At 37.0% G+C, this 25,938-nt stretch overlaps 2 protein-coding genes across 2 annotated transcripts; both read right to left on the bottom strand.

Annotated features, from left to right (window-relative positions):
- Positions 1-2,782: 2,782 nt before the first annotated feature.
- LOC117341219 lies at positions 2,783-24,505 on the bottom strand. Its single transcript, XM_033903074.1, has 2 exons — positions 24,099-24,505; positions 2,783-3,627 (listed from the first exon to the last, which is right to left on the bottom strand). The coding sequence occupies exons 1-2, from the start codon at positions 24,339-24,341 to the stop codon at positions 3,478-3,480; spliced, it is 393 nt and encodes a 130-aa protein (XP_033758965.1). The 5' UTR covers positions 24,342-24,505; the 3' UTR covers positions 2,783-3,477.
- On the bottom strand, positions 8,742-17,172 carry LOC117341217. Its single transcript, XM_033903073.1, has 8 exons — positions 16,788-17,172; positions 16,260-16,510; positions 11,197-11,386; positions 10,877-10,936; positions 10,496-10,534; positions 10,169-10,243; positions 9,520-9,700; positions 8,742-9,216 (listed from the first exon to the last, which is right to left on the bottom strand). Exons 1-8 carry the CDS (start codon positions 16,812-16,814, stop codon positions 9,131-9,133), a joined length of 909 nt encoding a protein of 302 aa, XP_033758964.1. The 5' UTR covers positions 16,815-17,172; the 3' UTR covers positions 8,742-9,130.
- Positions 24,506-25,938: the final 1,433 nt, after the last annotated feature.

Genomic DNA, 25,938 nt, shown 5'->3' with positions numbered 1-25,938 from the left:
AAGAAAGTTGTTAAGAAGAGAAAAGATAAGATCCCAAATTTAGTCGCCTCTTACGATCATGCAATGGGGGGCAGCAGGTACAATTCTTACGCCCTACCTGCATTGCCACACTGACTTGGACCGCCTACGTAGATAGAGCTCGGGGTGTGGAAAGGAAGTGGTGGACTGGCCATGGCTGATATCGACTGGACGGGGAGGAATAAAATTCGTTGTATATTAGACGACATCCACACCCTGACCATATCGAGACGCAAAACCAAATGCTGGATAAAATTACGAAAAGGTAAGAGAGATTTGGCTTTATCACCCGAGGCGCTATTACAGCTGTGCGAGCTACGGGAGTCGATATTGCTGGCGTGCGCCTTCGTGCAAAATGGCCGACCTCGATCGGTATCTCGCAGATCTGTACTTCGACTGGAAAAAGCCGGGCGCCTACCGAAGTCCGCGCCAACTCTACGAGGCGGTGAAGAAGGACGGCAGGTATCGCGTAGGTCTCACGAGAATCAGAAACTGGCTACAGCAGCAAGATCCGTACAGCCTGAAAAGACCCGTGCGCCGACGCTTCCGTCGGAGGGCGGTGTTGACTTCCGGTCTGAATGAACAATTCGACAGTGATTTAATGGATGTTAGCAACTTGAGTAATTACAACGATGGGGTCAGGTTCATACTGATATGCATCGATGTTTTCAGTCGTTACCTAATGGTAGCTCCTCTGAAGAACAAATCATCGGAGACGGTCATAGCCGGACTGGAGAGCGTATTTCGAGAGAGAACCCCTCACAAAATATACACGGATCGGGGGAAAGAATACACATCAAACAAGACGGAAGCATTCTTTCGCTCCCGGGACATCGAACATTTCGTAACTGACAACGCGCCTGTCAAAGCAAACTATGCTGAACGCGTAATAAGGACCATTCGTAACGGAATGTACCGCTATTTCAATCATAAACAGAGCTACAAATCCATAGATATTCTGTCTGACTTGGTGCGAAACTACAACGAAACGCCACATTCTTCTCTTCACGAACTTGCCCCGAGAGATGTGACGCCTCAGAACGAGGTCGATTTACTGATGGAGCTTTATTTCCCCCCAGAGAAAGTCGATAAAAAGATTAGTCGGAAAACGAAGAAAAAACCCAGAATCAAATCCGTATTTAAGTTCAAGGTTGGTATTAAAGTGAGAATTTCGCACTTGAGACAACCTTTTACGCGGGACTTTCACGAGACGTTTACCGGCGAGATATTCACAATCGTTGCCCGATATTACAAGCAAAACGTAGATCTTTACAAGCTCGAGGATTACAACAAGCGAACGATTACCGGGAGCTTTTACGCTGGCGAACTTCTGAAGTTGGTTAATCCGGAAAATTTGAAATATCGCATAGACTGACTGTGAAGATAGTCCATTGGAATAGTACTTTGCAGTATGGTGTATTTGTTGCGCACAATTCCAATGACTCTCTCCACATGGATCCTTTTGTGAGCGATCTTTCTGGTAGTTTCCAGTTCTACAGGAGATAGTTGGCTCTTTCCCCTAGTGAATGCCGGGATTTTTACTTCTGTACAGTTTAGTCCCACACTTTCTTGTATATCGAAACCTCGATCTGCAAGGACGATATCCCCAGGCAAAAGTCTGTCCAGTAGACCACAATCTTCTGTCACGTATTTGTCCGAAGCCCTGCCACCATAACCTTTCGATAACAAGAGCTGTTGGAGAACAGCATAGCTCGTCTCGCAATTTTTTTTCAATAAATAATTGAAATATATTTATTGGAATGGTTTCGCAAATTGCATTAATAATATTTATATTGTTTACTTGATCAGATTATGTTTTGTGAATTCATGCAATTTTCAAAACCATACCAATTTATATATATATATAAATTATTTATTGAAAAACATTTTGGAGACAACCTATGCTGTTGTAGATTAAATGAAGATATTAAACACAAATGTAATTGCTTTTGGACATATTTCTTCAATTTTTTGACAACATATCCTAATGAGAGTTGTCTCCCTTGAAAAATGTGGACCGGTATAAATTGTCTATTGTGACGTTTTCATATTGTTTTATATTCAGTTGCACCCCAAGAAAGGATAGTGTAACTCCATAGGGACTCTATTGCCAAATATCAGCACCTCTTAACACTTGCACCAAAAACTTAACGCAGAAATATTCTAAGTCCAAAAATTTGATAATTCTGGTTATTTCCCCAAAAAACCTTTTAGTTTAACTCCGGCAGGGGATAGTTTAACCCAAGAGGGAGTTTATCACTAACTATCAGCACCCTAGTACAATTATAAAGTGATTTATTAATACCTTTCAACACTCGCACCAACAACTTAACGCAGAAATATTCTAAGTACAAAATTTTGAAAATTCTAGTTTTTTCCCAAAAAAATCTTTTAGTTTAACTCTGGCAGGGGATAGTCTAACCCCAGAGGGACTCTATTGCCAATTATCAGCACCCTAGTACAATTATAAAATGATGTATTAATACCTTTCAACACTCGCACCAAAAACTTAACGCAAAATTTTTCTAAGTCCAACAATTTTCAAAAATCTGTTTTTTTCTTCCAAAAAATCATTTAGTTTAACTCCGGCAGGGGAAAGTTTGACCCCCACAGGGACCATATTACCATAAATTACTATGCCTTTCAACACTGGCACCAAAAATTTAACATTTGGAAAACCAACGCTGACGCCGGAGTGACAACATAAGCTCTCACTCTTCTTCGAAGAGACGAGCTAAAAATGACACAGCTCCTTGGGGAGTTATTCCAATCAAAAACTTTGTGGTGTTGTGATGCTTATAATTGGACCATGTCTCAGATCTGGCAAGTAAGTTGGAAGGTCGCTCAATAAAAACCTCAAAGCAATCAATAATTATTGACACTTTCACACCGAAATATTTGCGGAACTCCATAGGCATTGACAATTGAAGCTCTTCTCTATCAGGCCACAGGATCTCTCGCTTCAATTTGATGTACATCACATGAATAGTGTCCAGGAACACTTTTGACACACAACTTTTTGAAATCTTGAATCTGTATGCTAAATCTTGCAAGCCTAGATTTAACCGAAGTTTCATCAGCACCAACATTACTTTCTCAAACTTTGTTAATGCACTATTTGCCCTTCCGGGTATACTGGTTTCCAAATAATTGAAGATGGTCATCAAGGTATCGTAGTCGAGTCCAGTATAGTGTTTTTTGACTTGTCGTCGTCAAGTGACTCTGGAGACAATATTGTACATTTCAGTTTCTCCTTCAAGTCCATGTTTTCACTTGTCAGTCTTTGTAGTTCAAACCTCATCATTTCAACTGTGACTGTTGGTTCATTACCTGGTTGGCTTGGTTGATCCTCTGGGATTTCAGGAATGTCAACAGACTCCTCATTTACACAATCACTTACAGCGGGGCTAGTGTTAGTCTTTTGTAAATCTAAAAGTGCCTCTGCAGCCTTAAACCTTTTCACCTTATGCTGTCTTTCCTTAACGCGTTGGTACCTTTTCTTGGAAGACTGCGGATCTGGAGTTGCGCAGCTGATGGGTTGCTCTGGTCCCATTTTCTGAGATGGCGCCCAGTCCGGGTTAGTGCTGTCATACAGATCTGCTTTCCTTCCTGTTAAAGAAATAATAAATTCATATAGAATATATTTTCAAAAATGCATAGAATTGAACTGCGAATACAATGAATAGAAAGATCTTTAGTTTCCTATTAAATATCAAATATATTTACTTGTATGAATGCTTTTAGATATATTTTTACTTGTGCTACAAATTTATGCACTCGTGCAAATATAAAAAAAATGTCATGCTTGTGAAATATATTTAATATTGAATAATTAGAAACCATTGCTTGGTGTATAGATTATTACTCTTCATACTTGTCCATGTAGCATAACACTTTTTTATTATCATTATTATTAGAACTAGTGAATAATTCATAATTTTGGCACACCACAATTCCGGCCTCCAGCCATTACGTATTATATAATTACCGTCATATTGGCATAGTGCTACATTTACTACCCATTTGATTGGAGGTGGGGATGGGGGTAGGTGTTTAATAAAAGATGTCTAGCTATAATAAATAGGCCTAGTATAAGTTGACTGTAAACAATCTAGACGTTATAAGGACCAATGCCAGCCAGTCATATACATGACCCAGTGTAACTGTTGTACGTACACATGTGTAGGCTAGCCTGACTGCACGCGTTCAAGACTGATAGTGATAGTTTGTTTGTTTGTTTGTTTGTGTGTTACGGCCCATCGACAACTAGGGTCATTTAGGGCCAAACAATATACTAACAAGTTTTATTTTTAAAGTTAAAATCAGATAAAATTTGTCATTTTTAAAAGCATCCGTATTGTATATTTAGATCATAATGATAAAAAAGTTGGTTAAAAATGGTAAAATATATACATGTACGAATAGATTATATGAAGTAATATGTACGAATAGATTATGTGAACTTTGTTATAAATAGAACGCCAAAGACAGCAACGTAAAAGACATCAATGTCTATAAAATAGATCGATTTCTTTCAAGTAGCTAAATATTGTTTTCGAGTCCACGGAACTGAAAAGGGTTTCCACGTCCGGGACTCTAAAGTATTTATCACGAATGTGCTTGAAATCGGAACATTCTATTAAAAAATGCTCCACTGTGAATTGAGCATCACATGCATAACACATCGGTGGATCCTCTCGTTTCAAAAGGAACGAATGAGTAGGGTATGTGTGCCCGGTACGGAGCCGAGAGAGGACTATTTCCTCTCTACGATCCTTCCGACTTGGTTTTGATGTTTTAAGTTTTGGTTGTACTTTAAAAAGTTTGTTGCTCGTCTCGAGAGACCAGCGTTGCTGCCATTTACTGTGAATGGCAGAACTAATTACAGGTTTGAAATCTGTATATGGTATTTTAATATTTGTTTGTTGCAGATTTAGAGCAAGTTTTGCTTGGCGGTCAACAAGTTCGTTGCCTTTAATTCCGACATGGCTCGGAATCCAAAGTAATGTTATTTTGCATTAATTTAAGATACGAGATATTCGTAAAACAAGGTTTTGTATGAGTATATTCTTTGGATCTCGTGATTGTAAATTCTGAAGGACAGATAGAGAGTCGGAACAAATTATTGCCTTTCTAATGCGTTGTTCTTCGATATGGTCGAGGGCCAAATCGATGGCACATGCTTCCGCAGAGAAGATAGAGGCATCATCTGGTAAGCGGATTGAAGAGCAATGGTGGTCGGAATAGCATGCTGCAGAGACCTTTACTCCATCTTTTGAGCCATCAGTGTAGATCTGAACGTGATCGGGAAAATCTTTAATGCATTCCCGAAAGGAGGATTTGTGTTCTTCGGGTAATGCACTCGATTTTGCCCTCACGTGTAGAGTAAGGTTAATATCAGGTGTTTCGACAAGCCATGGCGGTACATCCGATACGGTGTATTCGCCTATGTTGTCTAAGCTTATGTTAAGTTCATGAAGAAAATTCGAAATTCTAATGCCAAATGTAGGTAAGAGTTTTTGGTCTTGAGTAAATATGTTTCGGTATTGCGGATTGACAACAAGGTCAAAAGCCGGATTTTTCGGGTTGGATTTCAATTGGGCGGCATATTGAAGAGAAAGTTTTTTCCTTCTGTCATTTAAAGATGGTTCATTTGCCTCTACATAAAGGCTCTGCACTGGTGTTGTTCGGAAAGCACCAAGTGCTAGACGTAATCCTTGATTAGGATAGGATCCAACATTTGCAGGTAAGAATTCCGTGCCGACCCATAAACGATGGACCCATAGTCGAGTTTTGATCGAATAAGTGCCCTATAAAGGCGCAGAAGCATTTCACGGTCTGCGCCCCAGTCAGTATGGGATAGTACTCGTAAAATGTTCATTGCCTTTGAGCACTTATCCTTTAGGTGTTTAATATGTGGAACAAAGGAGAGTTTTGAATCGAAAATTAGTCCCGAGGAATTTGGTTTGCTCTACAACTGGAATTTTGCTTCCATTTAATGTTAGATCGGGATCATTATGTGGCTTTCGTTTTTGGCAGAAGTGCATGCAGACAGTTTTTGATCTAGAAAATTTGAAGCCGTTTTCATCTGCCCATGTTTGTAGTTTGCCCAAACATTGTTGAAGTTGTCGTTCTATCGTGAGCATGTTCTTCGACCTATAGCAGATCAAGAAGTCATCAACAAATAGAGACCCTTCAGTTGACTTACCGAGACATTTAGTTATACTGTTGATTTTCAGACCGAAAAGAGTTACGGAAAGGATCCCACCCTGAGGGACTCCCATTTCCTGTTTAGCTGTTTCAGAATACGTTGAGCCAACGCGAACCTTAAAATGTCTGTCAGATATGTAGTTTGAAATGAACTTTGGGAGATTCCCACGTACACCAATTTCATGCAGGTCTTTCATAATACCATACTGCCATGTAGTATCGTATGCTTTCTCCAGATCAAAGAACACAGCAACAAGATGTTCCTTCTTTGCGAAAGCTTCTCGAATAAAGGTTTCTAATCTGACCAGGTGGTCTACTGTTCCTCTGCGGTTTCTGAATCCGCTTTGGAGTGGACTCAAAATATTATTGGATTCAAGGAACCAAACTAGTCTATTGTTTATCATCCGTTCAAGTGTTTTACAGATGCAGCTTGTTAGAGAGATAGGGCGATAATTATTTGGTTCATTGGAGTCCTTACCAGGTTTTGGAATCGGAATAATTGTTGATTCCTTCCAAGACTCGGGGATCTTACCGGAAGCGAATACTTGATTAAAAATATATAAGAGACATCGTAATGATGATTCTGGTAAATGTTTCAGGAATTGGTACGGAATTTCATCTGGCCCAGCTGCTGAATCGGTCGATCTTTTTAGCGATTCAAGCAACTCCTGTAGATCGAAAGGCTTGTTGTAACTTTCTGTGTTGGATGATTTAAAGTTAAGACGTTTCTTTTCTTTGTCTTTTTTGAAAGTTTGGAATTTTTTGGAGTGATTTTTGGCGGATGAGTTCTGAGCTATATTTTTAGCAAATGCATTTGCAATTTCAGATGTAGAAGAGAAGATTTGGTTACTGTTGATAAGATGGGATGCTGGTGCCGTTTTTCGTTTTCCATTTATTTTTCGTATCTGATCCCATATCTTTTTTGATGATGTGTTTGAAGATATTTTAGAAATGTATTCCTTCCAGCTATTCTTTTTGTCGGATTTAATAGATCGCCGAGCCTTCGCCCTCCAAATTTTAAAATTATTGTAATTTTCAGTTGTAGGGGAAGTCAGGAATCGTCTTAGAGCTGCCTTTCGGCCGGATCTATTGATAAAAGATTCTTCAGATAAAAGGAACTTTGTAGGTTTTGGGACGGACTTTGGTATGGTTTTTGTGGCAATAGAAGTAATCGTTTCATTGAATGTTTTAATTGGGTCATCGAGGTTAGTGAATTTTTCAACAGTAAGCTCCTCGTTGCACAGGTGTTGGAAGTGGCCCCAATCTGCTTTGTGCACATTCCATCGAGGAAGTGGTTTATCAAGAGGGTTCCCAATATTCTTCAGAAAAATAGGGAAGTGGTCACTCCCACATAGATCATCATTTACCCTCCAGTCATAATCGAGTAAAATGGATGGATGACATAATGATAGGTCTATGTGGGTACGGGAGCCTGTAGCAGGGTGTAGATATGTTGGGGTATTATTGTTAAAAAGACACAGGTTGTTTTTATCTATAAATTCCTCAATACGTCTTCCTCTCTCATCTGTGTTCGGGGAGCCCCACAGACTGTTATGCCCATTAAAATCTCCGAGAATTATGTATGGTGCTGGGAGTTGCGAGACGAGGTTATTAAGTTGCTCAGTAGTGAAAGCAATACTCGGAGGAAGATAAATTGAACAGACAGTTACTTGTCTGTGTAAAGTTGCACAGACAGCAACAGCCTGTAAATTTGTGTTTAACGTGATAAGTCTATGAGGAATAGTTTTATGGACAGCTACAGCTGCGCCACCTCTGTTTCCTACCGTTGCGATGCTATTGTAGAGCGAGAAATTTCTGAAAGTAATTGGGTTTTTTAACATGACTTCCAGAAGGCAAAATAAGGCAGGTCTAAATTCTTTTGATAAATTTTGAAACTCCTCTAAATTTGCCCTTACCCGGCTGTACATTTTCCAAGGACTACCTCGGAAAAACCATGGAAATCATTGACCTCGGAGTATTGAAACCTGGTTTCCATGTTTTTTCCGAGTTTTAAAAAACGAATGAAAGAGATTCAACAAAGTAATAATCTCGGAAATACCTCGGAATTGAGAATGAAAACTCGGACATGACCTCGGCTTTCTGAACGCTACCTCGGACATGACCTCGGCTTTCAGACCGCTACCTCGGACATGACCTCGGCTTTCAGAACGCTACCTCGGACATGACCTCGGCTTTCAGAACGCTACCTCGGCTTTTGGAATGCTACCTCGGACATGACCTCGGCTTAACAGAACAACACTACCTTGGACAATTCTTGGGGTAACCTCGGAAATACCTTGGACATGACCTCGGAAGTGAATTGAGAATTCAAAAGAAATATTAGATAATTCAGTACTCTCAGTGCACAGTGGTCCTCCCCTTCCAGTTTTAGCACCACATGATGTTTGTTGTTGTCTTGTACAAATATATCAATAATAAATCTGGAAATTAAAGATTAAAAACACGGTTTTCAGGTGAAAAGTTTGGAACAATAAAAAGGCGAAAGTCTATTATAAAACAATTATTCTTATTGCTGTTATTTTATTAATTCAGAAAACTAGTGGTGTTCTGATAGTCAAAAATCGACCACTTCAACAAAAATTAGAGTCATCACTTATTTTGAGAAAAGGAAAGTATACTCTTAAATCAAGATAACTAGATTTTGACTATTGTACGAAAATACTGCATAACAGCACCTTGTCAAAATGGCAGATGATAAATGAAGTCCAAAGTGCTATATGAAATGCTATAAATTACATGTTCTTAAAGTAGTGAAGATATATACTATTTGGATTGATCAATTAATTGTTCACTGTATTCCTTTCAATAATTGATTGTTAATTTGCTTTCCTCCCAACACTACAGAAAACTGTTCATGAACTATAAAACCAGCTAATTTTCCTCATCGGCATCGGCTTGGCTTGAGGTCAGCAAGCTCCCGGTTGATGTGTGACTCCTTCCTGACACCATAGAGTTCAGCAACCACATCTAAAACACAAAGAAATGGAAAATGGAGAGGTTTTATTTAAAATCTTTAATTTAGAGTATGTGTGGCCCTTTTCAGAGGCCCCATTGACCTATGAATATTTACATTCCTTTAAAATATTATGAAACGAGTTTGATTTTGGAATCAAATGCAATTCAATTGTTTGTTTTTAGGGGCTTAACATCCTTGCAAGTTATAGTCATATGAAGACAGGTGTCAAGAAAATATGTCAAGACAGATGTCATGGACTGAGTGCAATGACATTACTGACTTCATTCATTTCACTGAGCATAAAAACCAATTACCATACAGAAGTTGTAATTTTTCTCTGTCCTCAATCCGGGGCTTTGCTGGAGTGCTTCTGTTTGGCGCTTTCCCAGTCAGGCTCCTCCCTACATATTCCTCTCTTTTGAACAGCCTTAAAAACAAACGCTTTCCTGCCTTTGAATAATCATCTATGCCTTGGCATAGTGACTTCAATTGTTCCTGTTAAAGAGAAAAAAAAAAAAAAAAAAAAAAAATAGGGTATTCCATTTATTTATCTATATAGTATGTACAGTAAATTCAAACTTGAACCTTCGAGACAACATATATTACATACATTAATATAAATTAGATAAATCATTAAGTAAAGGCAATTTTAGATGTGTGCTATAACCTGGCCTTGAACTCATAATCTATGACATATACAGGCCTACCAAAAATACATTAAACCTTCAGCTTAACTCGCTATACAATTTTATACCTTCACAGTTCTGTTAGGTCTTGGTTGAGAAGCAGTCCTTTACCAGTTACCTTTAGAAATATTTTAGCATATTTAGCCCATGTGACATTCTGATGTCCTTAGTGCAAGTAAGCTATAATGGTTGAAATGTGGCCATAAAATCTAATGTTTCCCTAAATATTACAAATAAAAATTAAAATTAAAGTTACAATATTGTCTACTGTCATTACCTTGGTGTAGGACATCTGGCCAGTAGTTGTAGTTGTGTCCAGGCTTGTTGGTCTATTTTCTAAAGATGTGGCCTTCTTTATATAAAAAAAAGTGATTATAGTGATTCTTTTAAGAGTTTTTATTATTTTTTTCTCATGTTTTCATTTGAAAGAGATTTATTTTACCATTAACTTAATATAATCTCTTCTGGCTTATCTGAGCAGACCAGTTAATATCACTAGAAGAAATTAAGTCTATCTATTCACTCAAGTATTTAAGTTTCCCTGAAATTGTCAAAGCTTGACAAATCAATTAGAATTTACAAAGCTAAGATAAAAACAACATACCATTTGGTTAGTTGTTACAGCATCTTGAACTGGCGTTGACTGTAAAAAAGGGCACTGCGATGTTATATTCTCAGTAAGATAGCTTGTATGTCTAGATCCTGTTTCCGCCCCCCCCCCCCCCCTTTTTTTTAGTTACATTGATACTTGATGAAGAAATGGTGTGCTATTGAAAGTAAACACTACAAGTGACTTTAATAAAATTTTGCTTACATAAGACATCACAAAGACATCGCAATAAAGATTTAAGCTGTGGAACTTTTTACTTAAAGTGTGGTGTTTTTTTTTAAAGATATATTACACTGTTCATCTCTGCCAAAGTTATTCATTCATGTACTTGACCACTGATTTGCTCCAGAAATATAAATAGATGAATAACCTTACCTCTGTGATAGTGGTTGCACCTGAAGAGCAAGGTTGGTTTCCATAGTTGACGGTATTCATCTGTAAAGTAATTATAAATATTAATTTTTGATAAGAAAACTGGAAAAAGGGAACCCAAAGGGATTTAGCATTTGGTGCCGAACACTGTCAAGCGATCTAAATATTACTTAGAACTTATTAGAACTACATAAGACAAATCGATGGTGGGATTTCACAAGCGACTAATTTAAATTGGATGTCTCATCGATTGATTATCAATATAAATCCATAATCAATATAACACTATCATGGAGCCTACTCAAATGTATTGTAATATATACCTGCTGTTGATTATACAGCCAGGAAACTTGGTTCTGAAGCTGATGAATATAGGCCCAGCACTTTGACAATTCTAACTCAACAGCCTCCACCCTCTGTTGCAACTGGACATCTGGACCAGTTCTGTTGTATGTGGCACAAGATGACGTGTTGTTCAGGACATCAAATGATTGTCCTAATATAGATGAACTCCTGCAAAATAATTAAAAAATTAAAAGGAACCCTGCTAATTGGAATTTTGGACTTGTTATCTTTCATATTGTATATTTCATGCTGGTTTACTGTTGTTACTGATCAGTCTGTATTGCTTGAACAATTGATGAAAGCTATTTTGAACACAAGTTTGTTGTTAACTCAATAAACAGTAAAAAAAATCAAAGTACTGAAAGTACTGAAGACACAAACGAAAACAAATTATTTTAACTGCTTTTGTTTAGTGGGGACATGGTCAACTTTGTATGGAACATCACCAATACCTGATTAGGACTAGGACAAAATATTGGCAAGAAAAGAAATTCATATCTACTTTTGATTGCAAGTGCGTCTTGGCAGCTAATTTTCAGAATAGGTACTCGGGTAATCTTATTTGACATCTTCAATGGGTTAATGTATACGTAGTTATAGATGTAATATGAAGGTCCTAGATTACCTGTAAAATTAATGAGGCCTTTCTTTTCAAACTTTTGAGGATCCCATGCCTATAAGCGCTTCACAAATTATCATTATCATTAGCATTTGAAAAAATATTTATACATTTGATGTAGCGCCCCATCTAGCTACCAGCTTTTAGATAAGAGAGAGCTCAGGTTAAAAACATTTGTGTGATTGTTTTAGGATTTTATCGTGTGTGCGAGCCCTGGTTTGAATGATGTTATGTCAAGGTTTTGAATGATATTTTGTGGCAGATTGTTCTATCCCTTCAGTGCCTTCTGTAAAATAGCGATAACAAACTTCAATTGTCAAAATACAATATGGCTGCCTGTCGGCCATGTTGTTTTCCGATTAGTCTCAAAATGCAATATCCATAACTAGGCACCGAGGGGAACCTACATATAAAATTTGAGAAAGATCCCTTCAGCACTTTCTGAGAAATAGTGATAACAAACTTCAATTGTCCAAATCCAAGATGGCTGCCTGTCGGCCATATTGTTTTCCGATTGGTCTCAAAATGCAATATGCATAATTAATGTAAGCACCAAGAGGAACCTACATATGAAATTTGAGAAAGATCAATTCAGTGCTTTCTGAGAAATAGCAATAACAAACTTCAATTGTCAAAACCTAAGATGGCGGCCTGTCGGCCATATTGTTTTCCGATTGGTCTCAAAATGCATTATGCATAACCACCCACCAAGGGAAACCTACATATCAAATTTTAGAAAGATCCCTTCAGCACTTTTTGAGAAATTGCGATAACAAACTTCAATTGTCCAAATCCAAGATGGCTGCCTGTCGGCCATGTTGTTTTCCGATTAGTCTCAAAACGCAATATGCATAACTAGGCACCGAGGGGAACCTACTTATGAAATTTGAAAAAGATCCCGTCAACACTTTCTGAGAAATAGTGATAACAAACTTTAATTGACAAAATCAAAGATGGCTGCCTATCGGCCTTATTGTTTTCCGATTGGTCACAAAATGCAATATGCATAACTAATGTTAGCACCAAGAGGAACCTACATATGAAATTTGAGAAAGATCAATTCAGTGCTTTCTGAGAAATCGCAATAACAAACTTCAATTGTCAAAACCTAAGATGGCTGCCTGTCGGCCATATTGTTTTCCGATTGGTCTCAAAATGCAATATGCAATACTAGAAACTAAGAGAAACCTATGAAATTTTAGAAGATCCCTTCAGTACTTTGAGAAATAGCGATAACAAGAATTGTTTATGGATGGAGGGACGGACGGACCACTGACGCAGGGCGATTTGAATAGCCCACCATCTGATGATGGTGGGTTAAAAACACCTGGGTCTGATAAACAGACTCTGGAAGCGTAGAATGCGGATGTAGACAGGGCAGGGTATACCATCACGACGGGCACATTAAACTAAGCACTATATTCAAAACTTAGAATTACATGCTCATATCAGCTCAGACTTCAGACAGTTTCTTAAGAGTGAACATGATTTTCATATAGCACTCTACGTTATATGTTTACACTCCATACTGTGTAGCTACAAATCATCTATACAACAAAAACACATTCATTCACATGTACAGTTCAAATCAATTTGAAGTGGAATTTTGTTATTCACTTATGTACATTGCATCAAATATTCTCCGCAATAGTATATGTACCATATACATAACTGTAACTGCATGATACATATATATATATATGTATGTATGGTATATATATCATGTTAATTAATGTTAGTGAGATGTGAATGTAGCTATATGTATTGATATCATCGATTTCAAAATCAGAGTTTTTTTTTTAATCTGCAGCATCTGTCAGATGAAAATGTAGTTCGAATGCCCAAACTGGATGAACTGTACATGTAGTAGCATTCTTCAAAGTCCATTATGAATGCTTTTCATACAAATGTATTTCTTTCAATTGGTCATGTGTTTAAATTATTAGAACACTGAAGTAATTTTTATTTTCATAAAAATGGAAGTACTGCTTATCTTTAAAACTAAATTGGATATTGATAAGATAAATTTGCCAAAATGTTAAAAATCAAACCTTATTAAGTAGAATCTAAACAGTTGTAAATGGCTAAGCCCACTATTCTTAACAACAAAATTACTTATTTTGATTCTCTGTCAAATATAATCAGGTTACTTGAAGACTTTGTCAGAAAAGTTAACACATATATACATTATTAATAGTTGCTTTAATTAAATTAATCTGAATTTGAACATTAAACCGACTTAACAATTTAAATGAAAAAAATGTGTTTTCACCATTTACCATAATTGACAAGAAGAAAATAATTATTTAACTCAACCTATGATATAGTATGTAACAGTCATCAAGACAATACTATTATCTTTAGTCATGCCAAGTTATTTCACAATAGGATATATGCACAACACAAAAAAGTTTTACAAATTTTTGTTGTTTAGAAGAATAATGAACTTAGTAATTTTTGCTGTTCTTCTCAAATAATATGTACTAGTGTTGTAAAGAAAAAAAGATTAAATAATAATAATAAATCTAAGTGATAATAAATTATTTGCATTGATTTATCAATACTTTACTGTGCATTAGTTTAAAGGTTAATTTAATTCAGAAGCTGAAATGATTTAAGACAGAAAAAACCGCAGATGTAGGAATATAACATTTCCACTGCCTTTAAATATCTCTGGTTAAATTTAGCAATCAGTACATTTCCATGAAAAATGGTGTTTTCTAAAGAGTTACTGCCCTTTAACCGTCCCTGAAGCGTTCAAACCTCCACCAAACATAATAAAGGAATATGTAGATGTACATCGTAGACCCCTTTCTTTTTTATAATATGCTTCGACTGTTATGTAATATTTCAAATGATAATGATAGATCATTTTCTATTTTTTTTAAACCATCACGAATATTAGAAAAAAAGAATCAGTCGCTATAATTAGAGATGAAATTTTCAGTGACGTCTACATCTGCATGCAGACAGCCACGTTAATGCGGTACGCGTTCTGTAAACGAAAAACTTCATGTGCATTACGTAGGATATAATCAATAGATCCGAAGTCAATATTAATATTCACAAGTCCATTTGACATTTCGAAACCCTATTCAGTGAGAATTTATTTAACTTTTTATTTGCAAACATGCGTATGGTACTCGACTGCCGTTGTTGTGATATTGTCATGATGATAGACAACTTTTTTTCTTTCGTAAAAAAACATCTATATAATCTAACCATCTGCAGACTACATCAATCACATGCAAGTTAATATTTCAGTGAGAAAATGACATTCAAAGTTGGGTTTGATCACCTACTCTTTCTTTTATTATTGTTTACATTACTGAAAGATGGCGGACAAAAACGGATGCTGGATGAGTGATTTTTCAATGTACAAAATAACAACGATATTCCGACGAAACTTTATCAATATTATAACCCATTCAGTAACATGCCACCAAAGAAAAAAAACACATAGATGTCGATGATGAAAATTCAGCGTGATGTTAGTAGATTTTTCTTCCGGGTCACAGGTAAGCAGCAATATGGCGCCAGCGAAAAGTCGATTGTATCATTCCGCGTGAAATCTAATGCGTTCAACGCGGAAAAATATTCTTACGTATCATCGACAGAACATACTTAAATTAAATACTTTGAAAACTATCTATTTGTGAGGTTCTGTTGTTTTGTCATATATCTAACGAAACTGCAGTGTTGCATTTGACTCCGTAAGTCACGGGACTATTTTTTTTTTTGCGATAGAATATGATTGTGAAGCGGCAGTGGAAGTTGTGTCAGAGCGAACGAAAATGCCAAAAAAAACCACATTGTCCTGTCAGCTTTTAAAATACAACAAAACAAAAGGTGATTTTTTTTAATAGCTGAACTTCACTGTATGTCATTTTTTATCGTGAAGTTAAACAAATATTTACTGCATAACATTACGGAGTTACTGTAAAGCAACGTTTAGATTGGCCAACAGCAGTATCCGCCAGAGCCCTCAAAAGCGCTGACATAGACTCAAACTTACGTTTGTGTCAACAAAACAAAAGGTAATTTTTTTATAGCTGAACTTTACTATATGTCATTTTTTATCGTGAATATTTACGATATTTACAAATATTTACTGCATAGCATTACGGAGTTACTGTAAAGCAACGGTTAGATTGGCCAAGGCAGTATCCGCCAGAGGGCATCGTAGATTTTGTCAGCTACACCTCAAAAGCGCTGACATAGACTCAAACTTACGTTTGTGTCAAAAATGAACAAAGGGTCAAAATGGTCATATGTGTTCTGAGTCATTTTAGCCAATTTGACTATTTTGGCCCTGCCCATCAGCTCACGGCCAGATAAAGTATATTAGTAAGTATATTCGTAACTGATTTATGTTAAGTCAAACAGTATCAGATTGTACTTAAGCTTACCTAATATTCTTACCTAGTTGACGATTGTGTCAAGTCTTGATCATCCGAAAGACTATTGAAATTAGTCTCTGGAACAGAGCTGCATGATTGCTGATGAACAGCTACTTCCTGGGTCTCAATACTGGGCGTTGGCATGACAACCAGCTGCGGGGTGGATGGTGTTGCATCAGACTGTTTTGATGATGATACAGTACTGATGCAGCTGGAAGTTAGCAAATCTAACTCAAGTAACTCCAAACAACTGGCAGCCTTCTCAATGTTCGTCTAAAATTGTATTAGAAAAGGAATCAATTTTAAGTTTAAATGCTGTTAAATAGGATCTGAAAAGTCATTTCTTTTTAACATAAATTTGAATCTAATATTCTATGCATTTATAACATAAATCCATATTCATTTTCAACAACATATAGTTATTTCCATTTAATATGGCTTCTGATCCAACTTTAAAAATATCTTAATAATTACAATGTCAATTATTATCCAATTGATGATTTTATTTGATTAATTCAGTTTGTTGAAATAACAGTTTTTGAAAACTAACCTGCTGCTTTTTCTTTAAATTTTTCATTTTTTTATTTGACTTCTCGCCTTCACTGAGGTTAGACTTCCTTTTTTTGCTGATGCCTCTATGTTAGGCTGTTCTTCCTCCTGATCAGTACGGACAGTAGGCTCTGGTTCTCCCACCTGCCCAATTTGAAGCTTCTTTAACAGCTCTACAAACTCGGCACTGTCAATAATTGCCTTAAATTCCTTTCTTTCGGAATCATCTGAAAGATCAATACAAAGTTACAAACATGATGTAAAATCATACTAGATTCATTTTCGTATCAAAGTTCTGTTGGAAGGTTATTTTGACTGGCAATGACGAGGCCTATAAAGGCAAGTTTATCTTGAATAATTTAACTTGTTTGTTTTCAAACATGTGCATGTTCTGAATTTGAAATAAGTTAAATTATGAAACATCATAAATTAATAAATAATTGTTAAATTGGAAAGCTTTAGCTATCTACTACCACCCTACATGAGGTCAATAGCATATTATCTATTTTCTTATTAATGAAGTATTTGTTATCAATAAAAGCTTTATAAAACACAACTTTGGGTGGAATGCTCATGACATTAAAGTATTGCGTTGAATCCCACAAGATGCCCTTGAAATGTTATTTTTCACTTTGAGTCAAATTCCAAATTGTTATAAAGATATTTAAAAACGATTTCAGTCAACGATGTGGTCAAATTTTAAATTCTAGGTAAAAGAAGTACTAGATGTAGATTTCTACATAAAAGATCGATTGTTGATGTCCCGATCCGCATCCACATAAATTTCTGGTTCAAATATAATGCGGCGGGCACAAGGCCTGCGTAAAAAGGTTATCATGTCAAACAAATTTACACTAAACTGCATATACACATCAACTGAACAATTGATATAAAACACGATTTACCAACCTCCTAATTTTCCAATCACGGATTCAAAAATCCCACATCCTGGCAGCCGAGCCTTGACTCTATCGCCAACTTTGTAGTCGCTGAATTCTTTTCTTGGCGATGTAATTTCTCTTAAACTAATTACAGATCCTGTAATGGGATCGTCATTAACCCATATCAGTGCGATCGGCATTTTGTCAAGAGATGACGAGAACAAACGCTAAAAATAAGAGATCGAATGCAGGTAATATGACACGATAACTATCATTCAAAAGGGCGCGCCTTCCCATCGATCCTCATCTTCAGCATCCGCATCCGGTGATCTTGATCGGATAGAGGCTTTTATATAAGCGACTGATTGATTCAGAATAAGGAGGGAACTGACGGCGACTGAATATTGGGTTACATCGAATTTTGATTATTAACGTCAACTAGTATCTATATAGATCTATGTAGTTTCTTGAAATACATCGGTACCTAGTTAGTAGTCTCCATGCATCTCTGCGATCGCGATCAACAGCAGTCGATTCTACATGAATGGCAAATATTGCAACAGTTGGTGTTGGTGACGAAATTTCTGTAAACTCCCGCTGTTCCATGACCACGATTCACGATCCGCGGTCTCAGGGCTCCAGGTAAGTTTTCGTATATTTGACATTGTGAAGAATTTTGAAGAAACATAAATTGTCGATGTTCACATAGTTGATCTACCGATCTTTTCGGTAAAAACAAACTAGGCCTATTTAGGTAATTAGCCACTGCCGGCGATGTATGGTCAAAACAGTCCCGCGTGAAATTGGCCCCGATTTACCCAAGTGAAATCGGCCTCCAGTAAAATTGGTTTCTATATCCTGAAAACGCCATGTGACACGTTTTGTGTCATTAATTAATTATCTGTATAAAAACATCCATAATAATGATGCCGTCAATCAATTAATATATTTCCATCTTTAATTGATATGACGTCAAACAAAAGTGGTTGAACGATTTTAATTTGAAAACCAAATGAATGAATGTATTCATGAATGGTGCGTACAACATTTAAATATATTATATAATTCTGTGACAATTCAAACCATTATTTTAAAGATATACATGTACATATGTTTAAGCCACATTTGTACTGCCATCCAAAGGCCATATGTTTTAACTCCTTCTAATTATTTACTTTTTGTTAATCCAGTTTGATTTAATTCAGCATAAATACAAGTTTTGCATTGTGTCTTTTCAGCAATGGATGAAGAAGCGCTGAGTGCTTGCCAGGTTGCTCCTTCAGAGTGGAAATGTCCAATAGAATCTTGTTCACAGATTTTGAGTCGCAAGCAGACATTGGAAAATCACCTTTCTAATATACATGGAGTTAAGTGTAAGAAAAAACACTTATTTTGATCTTCTTTTCTCACATTATTCAGGAGGATTTTACTGTGAGATAATTGATATTGATGGATTTAACAAAATAATTTTGATGCACAACATAATAATTGTAATGTTACATATTTTATTTTTCAGTGTGCAAAGTCAGAAAAAGATACAAGGAATACAACCTTGATGAGTCAATTCCAGTGCCAAAAGCTACTAGGTGGCGACACAAATCCAACATAAAGTAAGTGTAAGATTTCAAACATTGTGTAAGTAAAAGCCTTTTCAGTACATGCACCTAATGAGTGCACATAAAAGTTCTATCACAAATGAAGAATTCCAATATTATACCAAAAGTATCTGTGATATATATGGAAATATTACAGCTGAAAATTATGAATATCAAAAACAGTAAAGTAACAAGTCTTTACATGTATCTCCACTCAGTTAGTTACATTGGCATGCACATGTATGTATCTATTTTCAATGCAAGGCTAATCATTTTTATAAACAGGACTGTTGGTTTTGCAAGTGTGATAACACAATATTTGCTCAAATAAATTATAAAGTTAATATCAATTGACTCAGTAATATTTTACTACCAATAAACCATGTTCTTGTTTGTCAAAATGAAGCTATTATGGCACATTGAAATAATAGTTCATTTTTTATATATCAATCTAACAATGGATTTTATTTATATACAAATTTGTTTTATTTATTTACAGGTCAGTATCAAAACATCAAAGAGGAAACTTCCACTCTTCAACTTCAGCTACTGCAACAAACTCTACTAGCAGTGATGTTTTGGATGGGATGGAAAGCTTTGACATGATGGAAGATATGGACATAGATAATGAAGAAGCATCGGATCCAGGTTTCATTGTCAAATCTGTTGTTAATGATTCAGAACACAATAATTGTAGTTCAGGAGAAAACCAGGAAATGTGCCCTAATGATAGTGGTGTGTCACATGATCAGCAGCTGTCACAGAGTACACCGGTCATCCAGGATTCTCCACTCTATGCACTGCCTGCCTCCTCTTCAAGTTATAACAGTGATATTACTACCAATGAACACGTTCTTGCTACAACTGCATATGCTGCAAGGTACAATTTGTCAGATATGGCAATCAAAGATTTGTTAAAACTAATTCAAATGCATCTTCCAGCAGACAACACTGCAGAGAGAAGCTTATATGAACTGAAGAAAAAATGTGGTTTCAGTTCAGATTATGTGAAATTTCAGTTGTATTGTGATTGCTGCAAGAAGTTATTCTCAGACGATGAAGATACCTGTCAAACACCTGGATGTAATGGACGCAAGTCAGATTTAGAATCAAGAAAATATTTTGTAACAAGCAATCTGAAAACACAACTTGAAGAAATCGTTCTAAGGAATGGTATTTGGGAAAAGATCTGTGATATGAAGGGTGCACCTGCATCTCATGAAACTTTGAGTGACATAAGATTTGGAACAGCATACAAAGAACTACAGCAACCAGGCTGCCTTTTACACAATGAAAACAATATCACTTTATCTATGTTCACTGATGGAGTCCCTTTATTCCAGAGTTCAGGTGTCCAGATATGGCCAGTGTATCTTCTGATCAACGAACTCCCTGCAAAAGAAAGATTCACAAGGAAAAATATGATGCTCTGGGGACTCTGGCAGGGGAAAGGAAAGCCCAAAATGAATATGTTCCTTAAACCTCTCGTTCTGGATTTACTTGATTTGTATACTACAGGACTTACAGCTAAAATTCTAGGACAAGTGATCACAATAAAGGCAATGCTGATTGTTGCAACAATGGACTTGCAGGCAAGGGCTTATGTCACAAACATGACCCAACACAATGGTGAGAATGGCTGTTTGTATTGTGAAGAACCTGGCGAAGTTGTAGCAAGTGGAGCTGGATCTTGTCGTGCCTATCCAGTGAGAGCAGAAAAACCACCTCTGAGAACTGATGAAAGTGTGAAAGAGAATGCAACAAGAGCACAGGAGGATGGGCAACGATATTTTGGCTTTAATGGTCTTAGTGTCTTCAGTTACTTGCCCTACTTCTCATTGATAAAGAACATTATGGTTGATTACATGCATGGCACTTTGCTGGGTATCACAAAGAAGCTAATGTTTCTGTGGTTTGATGATAAGAACAAGGCAGAAGATTATTATATTGGAGACAGAATGACAGAGATAGACAAATTATTGAAAGAAATTTGCCCCCCTCATGTAATTCATAGACTACCAAGAATTCTGACAAACACCTACAATCATTGGAAAGCATCTGAACTGCGTAACTGGCTTCTGTTTTATTCTGTACCTTGCTTGAAAGGAAAACTGAAACTGATTTACCTGAAACACTACAGCTCTCTTGTTGAGGCTATCTACATTTTGTTGTCGGAGGGGATAACTGCGTCACAAATGAAGAGAGCGGAAACACTCCTCAAATTCTTCACATCAACTGCCTCTGATCTGTATGGACCAAACATAATGAGTTTGAATATGCACAACTTACTTCATATGCTTGACAATGTGAGACAGTGGGGACCCATTTGGTGTTGGTCTTGTTTCCCTTTCGAGTCTTTCAATGGAGAGATGAAGAAAAATATCCATGGAACAGGAAATGTTTGTCGTCAAGTTTTTTGGAACTTTCAGGCTCAGAAGAGAGTAATGCAAACAGAACATCACATTGGTGAAGGTGTGGCTAAGGATTTTGTAAGGAGCATGTTTGAAGGCAAAGGACAGCGTTCTCTTGGAGAGGAGGCCTATCAATGCAGAACTGTAAAATGTACAGTAATAGAATCACATTTTGAGCCATTTGTCAAAGAGCAGCTGCAACATCTGACAGGTGATGTAAGTGAGGAATCATTTATGAAGGTTGCAAAGGTGATCAGAAATGGATTCTATCTGTACAGTACATCATGTTCCAAGGTAAAAAAGCAGAATTCTTATACTGTTGCTTTGGAATCCACAACCAAAGATGGAGAAGTTGGCATCGAAATTGAACAGTTTTTGTTGCACAAGAGTTCAAAACAGGTTTTTGCTGTTGGGAAACTCATGAGAGAAATGGAAAGTGTATTGGAGGGATATATTTCTCATATGAAACGCCTTGAATACAGGTAATTAATTGAAAAGTTCTGTTTCTGCTTTTCTTTTCTTTTTCATTTAATGTGAACCTATTGTTATGTTCTTAATTTAAAAAACTACAGATTTTGCTCTAGTGGTGATCAATTTAAAAGTTCTACATGGATTTGCATTGTATTTGTAATTGGTTATTGACAATTGAGACATGTACAATTAAATAAGTCAGTTAATCATATCTTTAAAAAAAAAAGACTTTTTAAAAGAATTATGAAGCAAGTTATACAACTTAAATTAATCACTCTTGTTGGACCGAATGTTATTGCACAAAAGGTCTGTGTGGGAGGAAACCAGAGTACCTGGAGGAAACCCACTCTTTTGGGCAGGTGCCTCCATACCTTTTCATGTCTGATTGGGGAATTGAATTCGGCCTGCCACCTTGGTGAAAGGCAAGTGTGTTATCCACTGCACCATCACATTACCCAATCATATTTAATGATTTATTATCCTAATATTCAATGTCAGATGAGTGCAAGTGATATTTTCTTTCTTTTACAGCAGGAGAATTGTTCTGAAGTGTACTTCATTGAAAGAACCTATGATCATCGTCAAGAATCGAGATGCCCTTTATGGATCCCTGTTTCCCAATCATTTTGAGAGAGACTGATCATTGAATTTGTATATAATAATATCAAAAGTGTATGTTTAAGTTAAGTTATGCTACAACTCAAAAACCGGTGATGATCAAGTGTTTTCTTTTAAGAAGAAACTGATAATACATAAATGATGATAATGACACACAAAGTACATAGATCAGAATAATTACTAAGTCCATTGCCACTCTGTTCAAAATTATTCATTTCCAAAATGGACTTAGAATAATTTTTGATGGTCCGAGTTATTACCAAGGTCACTTAGAATAATTTTGATTGTCCGAGTTATTTCCGAGGTCACTTAGAATAATTTTGATTGTCCGAGTTATTTCCGAAGTCACCCTAAAAAAGTCCGAGTTTTTGTTTGCCATAGCCGAGGTTTTTTGTCCGAGGTAATGCAGTTTCCAAGGAAAACCTCGGACATTTGTATTTTCCAAGGTTTTTCTAAGGTAATTCCAAGGAAAACCTTGGATTTCAACCATAACCTCGGAAAATGTACAGCGGGGTAGTCCGCGTATGTTCCATTGTATGATAAAATTGTTTGTATTGCTGACCACTATCCAGGTTCGTGATGGACGCTCTTTGGACTGACAGGACTACTTGGTGTAGGTTGTCTGGTAACAGCAGCATTGCTGTCACCAAACTCACTGTCGTCCGCAAGAACGTCGTACCTGTTATGACCATGGATAGGGTCATTTGAGCCTTTGCTGGGCTTTGTGATGTTTAAGGAAGGTAATCTGTGTAGTTTTACCTTCGGTTTTCGTTGGTCTTGAGGTGGTGTAGTTGCTGGTCGTTTATTGGTGTTACCAGCAATCTTGTTCAGGTCTGACGGCTGTGATACAGTCCGTCTGTGGTGGGTGACCCTCGGCTTCGATGTTTGAGTTACATGGCGTGCAGGTGTATGTGCTGGAGGTGCTGGCATATTGGTCTTGATAACTGCCGTTTCGTCAGGCTGGGAAGGTCTAACTGATGTTGAGGTGGTCTTAGACGCTACCCTTCCTGACTTGAAACGGGATGCCAAACCGAAAAGAATCTTGTCATTCCTTTCGTCCATCAAAGGTGGAACCTCCGCACCGAAAGCTGGCTTATCAAAGTAAGCTTGTACTTTTGCATCGCTGACTGTAAATGTGTTTTGTTGTGTTTTTGATTTTGTTACTGATGCATAGGACAACGCAGTGATAGACGCACATAATCAGACACTGCCATTGAAATTGAATACACAATTGTATGTACATTTGTACAATTAACTGTTAGTCAACAACTAGATCATTCGTATGATGCATACAAGAATTGGAAACGAACCTAGCATTTTGTGTAAAATTAGTTACCTGTGATGAAATGGTCAGAACACACTTTATAGTGGTTTTTGTTTGGATCTGGGTTGAAGCCATCTCTGGGTTGAAGCCATCTCTATTTATTCGCGCCAGCCACAGATTTCGTCTCTCGGTGGAAAGCCTTTCTGTCTTTGTTCCTTGGTGGTTGATTACTTTAGGAATGTTGAAATATTGTCTCTTTGTTGTGTCAGGATCTGCACGGTTTGTACAGCCCCAAACAACACACGTGTGAACCATAGCTTGAGGTAAACATGTGTAACAAAACAATGAGAATCAATGACCCGTCACAATGACACACAATATGGCGGCCAAGGGAATTATGGGAGATGTGTGACGTCATCGGAAACCCATCTATAGGGAAGTCCTAAACTTGTACAGGTAATATTTTCCATGTATTGGCAATTTTGTGAATTGGTTATTGGCAATTGTGTATTTTAGTTTGGTTTGGTTTATTTAGTTTAACGTCCTATTAACAGCTAAGGTCATTTAAGGACGGCCTCCCGTGAGTGCGACATGCATGCGTGTGGTGAGTGCGTATGTGTGTTTTGGGAGGCTGCAGTATGTTCGTGTTAAGTCTCCTTGTGATAGGCCGGAACTTTTGCCGATTTATAGTGCTACCCCACTGAAGCATACTGCCGAAGACACCCAGCAGCACACCCCACCCGGTCACATTATACTGACAACGGGCGAACCAGTCGTCCCACTCCAAATATGCTGAGCGCTAAGCAGGAGTAGCAACTACCATTTTTAAAGACTCTGGTATGTCTCGGCTAGGGGACAGAACCCAAAGCCTTCCTCACAGCGGCGAACGCTCAACCAAAGGCCAAAAGCGATGCATTGTCAAGGGAGACATTAGGAAGAAGAAAGTTAAGAAAGAAGAGAAAAGATAAGATCCCAAATTTAGTCGCCTCTTACGATCATGCGATGGGGGCAGCAGGTACAATTCTTACGGCCTACCTGCAGGGCAAATATTTTAGCAAATGCTGGCAATTTTGGTAATCTAAGCGTTACATGAAATTTTGTAATTTCTCATTGTAGGTCTCTAACCTCAACTCGTCTAAGAGGTTTGTGTTGTGACATAAATGGAAATGAAGAAAATAATCGAAATAACAAAAGGACTTGGGCTTTTATCGTCCAGAACAGCACAGTGTTCATGTTATTAATACGTATCTGACGAGTTAACTTCACCTGGTAATATACCAGAAGACAACTCGTCCAATATAGAGCATGGATTAACCTTCTCGAGGTTGTATACGTAACAATATAATTAAAATCTAGATTGTCATTCTCACTACGTAACATGAACATCTAACAACATCCCATAAGGGATCACGTCACGGTGACCTTTTGGATTAACCAATCAATTTTCTACTTCCATAATCTCTGAAGTCCGAATAAGCAAGACTATGCGCATAGCTTGCATAATATGTGAATTTGTTACAAGTCATTTCGTCCCTCCGAGCGTTTAGCTATATATATCTGTACCGAAATGGTTTACTTCAGATGCACTTTGTGACGAAATGTTTTGCTTCGACGACATCGACGACATCGACAATTCGCCCTGAAAGTGAAATACGCACATCATCTCAAAGGATAAGGGTCATCTATATAGCAGAATAATGTTGAATTTCAAACACGAATAAATAGCTTGAAATTTGCACAAAAATAGTCATGTAATATACCAAAATGTTTGTTAGGACATGTAGTGTCTCAAAATCACAACTAATTTGATGTAGATGCTAACAATTTCTTCTATAGAGTTACTTTGTGGTAAGTTGTAGCATGGAATAATTCTAAGCCACAAAAATAACCAAACCTGAAAAATAGCCCAGCT

Source organism: Pecten maximus, chromosome 13 (assembly GCF_902652985.1).
Source record: "Pecten maximus chromosome 13, xPecMax1.1, whole genome shotgun sequence".
NCBI classification, from domain to species: domain Eukaryota; kingdom Metazoa; phylum Mollusca; class Bivalvia; order Pectinida; family Pectinidae; genus Pecten; species Pecten maximus.
This window is presented reverse-complemented; position numbering and strand designations above follow the sequence as displayed.

Coding starts and splice junctions, on each gene's coding strand:
- LOC117341217 (XM_033903073.1), bottom strand. CDS start 16,814: ATGAAAAATTTAAAGAAAAAGCAGCAG. Junction 16,511..16,787: donor ATTTAAAGAAAAAGCAGCAG/GTTAGTTTTCAA, acceptor ATACAATTTTAG/ACGAACATTGAGAAGGCTGC. Junction 9,217..9,519: donor AAAATTACAACTTCTGTATG/GTAATTGGTTTT, acceptor TTTGTGTTTTAG/ATGTGGTTGCTGAACTCTAT.
- LOC117341219 (XM_033903074.1), bottom strand. CDS start 24,341: ATGGTTCACACGTGTGTTGTTTGGGGCTGTACAAACCGTGCAGATCCT. Junction 3,628..24,098: donor TTCTGACCATTTCATCACAG/GTAACTAATTTT, acceptor TTTCTTTAACAG/GAAGGAAAGCAGATCTGTAT.